At 40.9% G+C, this 9,946-nt stretch overlaps 2 protein-coding genes across 5 annotated transcripts in view; one reads left to right on the plus strand and one right to left on the minus strand.

Moving 5' to 3' along the window:
- The window catches only part of LOC122553854 (neutral alpha-glucosidase C-like), a 110,657-nt gene extending 108,115 nt beyond the window's left edge, over positions 1-2,542 (minus strand). For both annotated transcript variants that reach the window (XM_043698273.1, XM_043698272.1), the window contains exon 1: positions 2,286-2,542. The gene's annotated coding sequence lies outside the window, so the exon portion shown is untranslated. The remainder of the gene's footprint in view (positions 1-2,285) is intronic.
- A 90-nt stretch (positions 2,543-2,632) lies between these two features.
- LOC122553858 (transmembrane protein 87A-like) overlaps positions 2,633-9,946 on the plus strand; it is a 69,297-nt gene continuing 61,983 nt past the window's right edge. Inside the window, exons 1-3 of one of the 3 annotated variants that reach the window (XM_043698299.1) lie at positions 2,633-2,854; positions 6,123-6,183; positions 8,758-8,855. In XM_043698299.1, coding sequence (XP_043554234.1) covers positions 2,708-2,854; positions 6,123-6,183; positions 8,758-8,855 — 306 coding nt within the window. In that variant the 5' untranslated portion in view covers positions 2,633-2,707. The remainder of the gene's footprint in view (positions 2,855-6,122; positions 6,184-8,757; positions 8,856-9,946) is intronic. The other 2 variants (XM_043698300.1, XM_043698301.1) reach the window with 2 other exon arrangements.

Below are 9,946 nucleotides of genomic sequence, written 5' to 3' on the forward strand. Positions count from 1 at the left end.
GGGGAGGTGTGGGCGCGAGTCTTGCACCTCCTGCGGTTGCAGGGGAGGGTGCCGGGAGTGGAGGTTGGGTTGGTGGGGGGTGTGGATGTGACGAGGGAGTCACGGAGGGAGTGGTCTTTACGGAATGCTGATAGGGGAGGGGAGGGAAATATATCCTTGGTGGTGGGGTCCGTTTGGAGGTGGCGGAAATGGCGGCGGATGATGCGCTGTACATGGAGGTTAGTGGGGTGGTAGGTGAGGACCAGTGGGGTTCTGTCCTGATATGGAGATGGACTTGCTCTCCACCATTTCTATTTATTGGCTCCTCGTTAAGAAAGGCATTTTTACAATTAAAATAGGGGATATCAACACTGTAAGGTCTTTTCCACTTCAGATATCAAGTATCTGCATACACCACATCAATGGCACAGCAAAGCTCTTTTTAGTCTACCCATGTCTTGAATTTCAAATTCACATTGCGTATTGGAATAATTCAACCAGTCTTTTTTTTTCATATGCTATATTCATTCCTTGGTGCCAATTTTTGGTCAGACGAAAATATTAACAGTTCCCCACTGGCAACTGGACTCAGGCTACCCAAGCATTTAGGCATGCAAATGATAACTAGATAACTTAAAAGGTGGTGGCAACGGTCGGATAGGAAGTGGTCAGCTGGGTGCCCATACGCTCCTGCTTAGCTGGGCCAGCCGCACTCATTTTTTTTTGTTTCTTCCTTTTTCTTTTGTTCTTTTCTGCAGCTGTGGCAGAGGAAGGTGGTGGTGAGGGACTCTGCAGCAGCGTGGCAGATCCAGATATCAGTTCCTCGTGGCCATTGTGGCCGCAGTTTTATCATCGGTGGGTCTGGTCTGTTCTTCCTGGCAGCAAGGCAGTTTCTACATGGTGCTTCTAGTTCATTCCTCACGGCTATCGCGGCAGCTTCAGGTGGTGACTGAAGTGGCGATGGCTTCAGCGTTGGCGACTTGATGGATCCTGTCTGTCCCTCCTTGCTTCGGTGATGTTGGTGTTGCTTCGGTAATAGCAGCATGGTGGGTCCAGTCTGGAAATCTTTGCTTTGGTGTCATCAGGACAGCTTCAGTAACATTGTCTCATTGCCACTCCATAAATCCAGATTGCCATGGAGGAAAGAAAAGACAAACTCTGACCTAACTTTGTTTCAATTATTTCTTTTTATGATTTCAATTAAAAGAAAGTCAATTTGTGGCAACTTATGCACATCTCACTGTATTTTTCATAATGCAACTGACAATAAATTGCTAATCTATTCTATGCAACAGGTAGGTCCACCTGTGAAAACACATAAAAAGAAACCCACTTGTCTTTGTAACAGTAACAAATTGCATTTGTATTATATCCTTAGCATAATAAAAACAACCCAAGGTGTTTAAGAGCTAAAACATGTCACTAAGCCACAAAAAAGGAGAGGTTAGATCACTAAAAGCTTGGTCCATGAGACTAAGTTTGTTAGGAGAGTTAGAATCAAAGGCATTCCAGAACATAAGCATGGTGACTACAATTGGGGATTTTCAAAAGGCCAGAATTAACTATGTGACCTGCCTGTATTGCTTGCAAGACAAAACTTTTCACTGTGCCTCAGTACAAGTGACAATAAATTCAATTCATTAGAGTGTGGAGATAAGTATTACAGAGATTGTGATGGGTAACCGTAAGAAGGATGTAGAGGCTTTAGAAAGGGTGGAGAGGTTTACCAATATGTTGCCTGGATTGGAGTGTGGTAATTACAAAGCGAGATTAGACAAATTTGGATTATTTTCACCAGAATTGTCAGAGGCTGAGGGGAATATAAAATTATGAAAGGCTTGGATCGTCAGTCTCTTTCCCAGTGGAAAATTCAAATATGGGGGGGCATAGATGTGAGGTGAGAGGAGGCAAGTTTAAAGGAGTTGCGCAACAAGTTTTTTTTTACACAGAATGTGATAACGGTCTGGAACGTGATGTAGGTAGTAAAAGAAGAAATGAGCAAAGTTTGAGACATTTAAACAGCGACGTCAACAGTCCGAGAATACGGATCATGTGCAGTTTAGATTAGCATCATGGTCGACACAGACATGTTGGGCCGAACAGCCTGTCCCTTTGCTATACTATTCTGTGCTTAAGTCCTAAGAAAAGGCCATGAATGAATTGGTAAGGAGTTTTAAGATGTTGCAATTTATCCTAGCCCAAAAGCAAACCCCCAGATAAGTAACGAACTTTGTTCTCTCTGAAATTGCTGACATGGATGAATCAATTATACCGCAATTGTAAACTGCGCATACACCATCACCCACCCGAGTGTTGGGAGAAAGGGGTGGGCAGTGATTAGAGGGTCGGACTGAATGAAGTACAAACAAGGAAGAGCAGAACTAACTGCATTTCCTCCGAAGTTGAAAAGGACCCACACTCCGACAATCGCTATTTACTTAACATAAGGCGCTGCGTAACGAAAACAACAACTTCGGCACGCTTACGCCCCCTCAGCTGAAGTGAGCCCCACCTGGTGGTGGGAGGTCCAGAGGCGACCGTCGCCAGCTAGTAGGGCGGGGATTTCGGAAAAGGGCGGCTCCTCCCACTGGTGGGCGGTGCCATGGTGGGGTGGGCTCCAGCTGCTGATGGGAATTCCCGGGGCCGTTTGCTCCCCACCTCTTGGTGGGAGGTCTGCAGTGCACGGAGCCGGAGGCGGAAGTGACGTTTTGTGTTGTGGCACTGGGACATGGCGTCTGTTGATTTGGGGGTAAACAAAATGCTGGGCCTACTAACAGGAAACAAATGGTACGCTTGGGTTTGTTTGGCTTTACTCAGCGTTATCAGGGCCGGTATCGCCGCGGAGGTGTCTAAATGGAGCATTCCTGTTACCGAGGTATGTTAGCAAAAGAATCTGCGCTTACAGGAAGGAAAAGAACTGGCAGGGAGATGCAGTGAAAGGACTGTTGGAAAGAAAAGGGGGGAGGGTGGAGATTAGTGGGAGGTGGTGAGTGACAATAGCGTGAGTGTGGCGGAGATTAAGAGTGACGGGAGCTGTATCAGAGTCGGAGTGACTAAACGTGAGAGGGGAAGGGCTGTTTGAGCGTGATGGGGTGAGTTGGTGAGGAATGGGGGGTGTGAGGGGAAGGAGGAATGGGTAGAGAGGTGGTAGGGAAAGGGGACCGGGTAGGCGATGTGTGTGGGCGAACTCAGCATATGCTGCCAGATCTGCTGAATTCCTCCAGAAATTTCTGATTTTGTTTCATATTTTTTCAGCATCTGCAGTGGTTTATCTTATAGGTTGGGTGTTGCGGATGTGCTGAATGGGAATGTTTTCCCTATAAATGTGTATCTACCGATTCTCTGCATTGTTTCTGTTTTTTAATGCCATAATGTGAACAACCAACCCAGCATATGGTTAGTTGAAACTGTCCCAAGGCTGGCTGTCTCTTTGGCCTGTGTATAGTTCAATAGAGATTGATTTATTTTCTGTAAAGTCTACAGTTTTCCATCCCTGGACAGCTAATAGTTTGTTGTAATGTAATTGATGCTGGTGATCAGCGGGGTACCTCACTCATGTTTTTGATGCTGGTGATCAGCGGGGTACCTCACTCGTGTTTTCTTACCCTCAGTCCTAGGAGCAGAAGTACGTCATCAGTCACTGAATCTGCCCCACCACTTAATGAGATCATGGCTGATCTGATGATCCTCAATTCCCATTTCCTGCTTTTTCCAATAACTCTTGATTCTTCACTGATTAACAATCAAATTCAGCCTTGAGTGTATTCAATAGCACAGCCTCATCATCCCTCTGCAATAAGTTAAAAACAATGACTGCAGATGCTGGAAACCAGATTCTGGATCAATGGTGCTGGAAGAACACAGCAGTTCAGGCAGCAACGAGGAGCTTCAGCACTCTTCCAGTACCATTGATCCTCTGCAATAAGTGTCTGTCCTCTGAGGGGAGAAATTCCTCCTTATCTCTGTCCCAAATACCCCTTCTTCTGAGATAATGCCCTCTGTCTAAGACTTTACCACAAAGGGAAACATTTCCTCATTTTGCCTCCCCCCACCTTGTCTCAGTCTAATCCATCGAATTCAGCACCGCCTTCTTAACCTGCAATCTTCTTCCCGACCTCTCCGCCCACACCCCAGTCTGACCTATCACCCTCACCTTGACCTCTTTCCACCTATCACATTTCCGACGCCCCTCCCCCCAGTCCCTCCTCCCTACCTTTTATCTTAGCCTGCTGGACAAACTTTCCTCATTCCTGAAGAAGGGCTTATGCCCGAAACGTCGATTCTCCTGTTCCCAGGATGTTTCCTGACCTGCTGTGCTTTTCCAACAACACATTTTCAGCACAAAGGGAAACAGCCTTTCCACATCTACCCTGTCGTCCCCTAGGGAATTTGTAAATTTCAATAAAGTTGCCTCTCATTCTTCGAAATGTCAATGAGTACAGGCCTAATCTACTCAGTCTCTCTTCATACGAAAGTACCCCCATTACCTGGTTTCAACCCAGTGAACTTACTCTGGATTCCTTCCAATGCCAGTATATCTTTCCTCAGATGAGGGACCCAAAACTGTTCACAGTATTCTAGCCTTAGTCTGAATAATGCCTTATGTAGTTTTAACAAAACTTGTCTACTTTCCACTCCATTCCCTTTGAAGTGAAGACCTTGTCTTCTTAAAGTTTCACATTCTATCACCATTTCTATTTGTATGCCGCTGTATACAGAGCAACCTCGGTAACCCTGACATCAATTTTCCGAATTTTGGATTATCTGAACAAGATCAAAGGTGCTTGTACATGCATTTCAACCGAAGTAGGAAAATTCTATTCCTCATCCATGTAATGCATAATTTTGTAAATTTGAACAGGAATATAGATGCAAGTGTGCTTTAATAAATAATTAACTTCAAATATATACTTGAGACGTGACGTTAAAGTTAAGTCTTACACTTTTTATAAAAAAGCTCTCCGATACTTATTCTCCCCGAGGACAAAAGTTTGTGATGTGAACACACAAGAACAACATATGTGCAAGCCTGAGCTGTGCGCTTGAAGAACAAGATTCCCTCTTAATATTGACTTGCTTCATTTTGCAAACCCAACAATTTTTTTTCCTCAGTTCATTCTCCAGTGAGTTAAGTCAAAAAATGTGCTTGCACTTTTCATTTCTGTTGCTTTTTCCTCCCATTATCCCATGATGACTGTTTTTTTCCCCAAACAAAAAGTAGTTCAATACCTTTCAGCTGATAAGAAAATTTTAAAATTGATGAGAGGACGGAAACTGAGTCAGCGAAAAATCTTCCCCCTCTCATGTTCCCCCTGTATTTTGTGCCCCTCACTCTCTCTCCAAGGGCTGGGTGGTTGCTGAGGGAGGGAGGGATTGGTTCGTCTGGACGGCAGGATGACGCCAAACAGAAAGATGCCAGCTGCTGTCGCGGACTGGTATAAAACTGAGGAAAATGTCAGCGAAAAATTTCACGGATTTCAGTCAAGCTGGAGACAAAAAGTGATTTTATTTGTAAAATATCATGAATTCTCAAGCAATATTTGTTGTCTATACACATTTTGTCGATTTGAGTGAAATAAAAACTCTGTAAACATGGATTCCTTTGTTTACGATCAGATCAGTTATCCAAACAATCAGTTATTCTAACAAAATACTCTCCACCATCTCATTTGGATAATTGAGGTTGTTTTGTACTTACAAAGTGAGAACAAAGCTGAAAACTTGCAACTGCTTTTCATAGAATGTGATCTGTATATTATTCCATGAAACCACAGTGAGTGTGTTTGGTTTGATTCATTAACCTTGACTGAATATTTTGTTCAATATTTATTTAAGTGCATACTCCAACAAACAATAACATAACTACAGTGCAAATCTTTGGCATTGCTCACATTGAGTCAATATGCTATTTTATAATGGGAGAATTACACTTTATAACTGAGTGTTACTATGGTTTGAATTGCCTCAAATGGACAGGTTTTGGAAATGCAAATAAACTAAAAATTGTTTTACATTACTTTGTCAGCTATTTTAGGATTTCATTATACTGGCATGCGTGCAGTCATGGTTGAAAACTTTTTTCAAGTCTCAAATTTCACTGATCATATTGAATTAAACTTTCTCTTTGCTTTTTTTTGCTTCAGCTCAATTCTAATTATACATTCAGGAAGACTCTTTTCAATGGCAGCACTATTTTTTTAAAATGTAAGTAATGGTTTTTGTATAAATTGTGTATGAATTGCTGGTAGGAGGCAACAGGAACGTGTGATGTTGGAAGGTGGAGGTGGTGAGGAGTTCATTACTGTTGAATTCCCCCGAAAGCTGATCCGCAATTTTATAATGGACAATGCTCAAAAGACTTGGTTGATGTTTTACTGACAAGGAAAGAACTTGATATCCCTCTCATTGGTTGGAGACTGAGATATTGTCATAGCGACATAATGACCTTCCCATATCTCTTGCCTAAAACATTAAACGTGCCCCATAGTCATCATAGCATCAATAAATAGGAACAGCTAATTGTTGTCTGCCTTCTCTAACCATCACACAGTTTTATATATATCATCAAATCTTTCCCCATTTTTCCTTTAACCAGAAGAAAGACGCCAACTTCTCTAACCTAACCTTTTACTACTGCACTCATCCCAGGACCATTCTGGTTAATCTCCTGTTACACTATTTGAAGGACTTGTTAAAATGTGATGAAAACTGGATGTCATACTGTAGTGAAGGCCAGCCCAAACATGTAATTGAAGTTTATTGATTAACTGCGCTGCAAAGCCACTAACTGGACAGACTAGAAAAACCCACTATCACCTGCATCCTGATTTTACTCTGGCCCTGATAATTCTGATAATCCACATAATTCTACTGATTAGAAAGCAACCTAGTTGTCCCTTAGGAAAATTATCTTTTTGCAGTATTTGTACTGCAGTTTTGTTTTAGTTTTACCCATTCATTTGATATGGATGTGGCTGTCTGGGCTAGCATTTATAGCTATCCCTAATTGTTCTGGAACTGAGTTGCTTGCGAGGCTCATTTCAGAGGCCGTTAATAGTCAAGTCTGGAGTTGCATGTAAGCCAGTGTTTGCATGGTCTCCTTAGGCTAGCTTTGAATTCAATAAAATGTACAATTAAACTTTTACCATCTGTTATGGTGGCATTTGAACCCATGATCCCAGAATATTAGCTTGTGATTGTCTGTTACAATTCCAGTGACATTATCTCTACACCACCATCTTCCCACACAATTATGAACTTCTATGATTTCACCACAGATAAAACAGGAAATTTAGTTTTTAATGTCTTGTAAAAATGGACAGTATTTATCCTTGATCTTGGTGATCAGCTGCCTTCTTAAACTGCTTGCACCTTTAAAAGGAGGAAAAGGTCTTTCAGCTACTCAAATCTATTCCACCATTCGAGATCATGGCTGATCATTTACCTCCACGCCATATTCCTGCACTATCCCTATATTTCGAGGAAGATTTGGATAATCTCTTGATATATGTGAACAAAATTTATAAGGAAGATGATCTTTTAAAGACATAAGAGGCATAGTCTTCAATACATTTTAAAAGTCCAATAGTTATTCAGTAGGAGAATATATAATCAAATTTGAAAGATTACATACACAAAATTGACAGAAATTCATCTGAAAATGACAGATTCAGTGCTTGCCTTTGCTATGCCAGAAGTTGAAAGTGGATAGACACCTCATGTTTACTGGAGTTAGATTTTCTGACAGCACCTTAGTTTTACATCAAGTTTACAAAGTCTTAAAACAAAAACTTTTGAGCAGAACTTCATTCTCAGTGGTATGCATGTTCAAAATTGGGCATTCAATAGCTACACAATGAGTGGAGGATTCGATGGTGGCAGAGCTACCTAGATATAGGCTCTAAATGTCTACACAAAGGGAGAGTCAGAACAAGAAGGGTAAGAACAGAAATATACTTGGCAATTATAATAGATGATAGGAACTAGGGACTGATAACACCAGAATGAATTCCAAGAATATTAAACCTGGTATTTCATATGGTGACTCAAAATATCATTATACAATGAGTTATCCTAAATTTCTGTGGATTTTACTAAAAAGAAAGGTCAGTTTGAGTGAGATGAAGGTATGTACCTGATGTTAGCAATGAAGGGTAGTTGCTGTTGTGCTCTCATTGGGAATATTTTCTTGGGCTAATAGGGATGAGTAGTACGCTGCCATGCCATTTCCTTTGACATTATCCACGATCCCATGTGCCATTTATATTTGTGATTGATTCAATTACTAATCATAATTCTGAAGTACAGTTGAGTTCAGCACAACAGTGAACAGCCATTGCTCCATGACTACATGTTACAAAGACTGACTTTGTCCACAATTGAGAAAATATGCAACTTATGCTGTTGGCCTGCCTCTCCTCTAAACTTTTTACATCCTGTGGCAGTAATAGCCCAATACCTGATGTTGTTTAAATTATTAATATTTTCCACCAGGTATGAATAGGAAATCAATTGCATTTTTATATTGATAGCTTATAAAAGATGAGAGAGTACCTGCTGAGTTTAACAGGATGTAGCACATACAGGTCAAACCTGCTGAGTGCAGTGTTCTGTGTATGTTGCCTTAAGTGACGTAAGGCTTAGTGACAAGAGTGAACACTGTTGTGAGATTGTGGCTCTCTTGTACTGATCTTTCAAAGCCTTTGTAAATGCTTCTAGAAATAACATTATGCTGCAATCCTCACATTTACTCATTCCTTCTTTTGTTCTTGCATCTAGTTTTTGATGGGAAGAATACGTGTGATCCCTCATTGACTTTTAACATTTCATGGTACCTCAGGTATTCACACTGCTACAATGAAGTCTTCAACATGCCAGTAAGTCTAATTTGCAGTCATTTAGACAGAGAAGTCCATACCTTTGGTCATGTACTACAATCTCAATTTTTTGTGTGGTCTCTCCTTGACAATCACATGCATTTTATTGATGTTACTATGAAAAGTGCTAAGATTTAACAGGAAGAAGAGAAAAATAAGGGATGATTGTTGTACTTTAATGGAGGTCTTTTATTGGCTTGGAATATTACCCTGTGGTATCATCTTGAATTTTCTAAAAAGTAACAAGAGGGAACATGTATAAGTCCCACTTTAAGTACATTCCTTTCGATTTAGTCCTCTTATGTGGGGAATTGACAAATCTGGTTTAGATGGGGGTGTGAAATTATAAGCTACAGATTTTCACTGGTGCCATATTTATCAGAATTGCTGCAATATTGTGAAAGTATTCTGTATTAGTGACGTTGACTGTTTGAAGATTGTTGTCAGAGTTACAGTGCTCAAGTTAATACAACTTCCCCTGTTGTCAGTAATAGGGAAGTTATTAGACTCTGTCATTGATTAGCTTACTTATTCCAAAGGCTTGGTCACAGTACCCAAGAGAGTACCAGCACGGTTTTGTTAGGTGCATGAAAGTTCTAACTAACCTGGTAGAATTTGTTTTAAGGAGACAGTTGAGGTAATATATGTAGACATTATCTGTTCAGTTCCAGAACTCCATCAATAAGATTATGTACAAAAGGTAATTTGGAAAAATCAGAGTGCATGGAATCGGAGGGTACTAATAGATTTGCTGGAATTTTTTTCATTCATGGATTATGGACGGCAGCATATATTGCATTGAACCAAGTATAACATAGCAAAGATAAGTGGGAAAACTGAGGACTGGGAAGCTTTTAAAGAACAACAGAGGATTACGAAGAAGGAAATACGCAGAAGGAAAAATGAGGTACGAAGATAAACTGGCCAATAATATAAAGGAGGATAGTAAAAGCTTTTTTAGGTATGTGCAAGGGAACAAAGAAATGGCAGAAGAATTAAATGGGTACTTCAGATCTGTGTTCACTGGGGAAGACACAAGCAATCTCCCTGAGGTAACAGTGGCTGAAGGACCTGAACTTAAGGGAATTTAT

Source organism: Chiloscyllium plagiosum, chromosome 10 (assembly GCF_004010195.1).
Source record: "Chiloscyllium plagiosum isolate BGI_BamShark_2017 chromosome 10, ASM401019v2, whole genome shotgun sequence".
NCBI lineage: Eukaryota > Metazoa > Chordata > Chondrichthyes > Orectolobiformes > Hemiscylliidae > Chiloscyllium > Chiloscyllium plagiosum.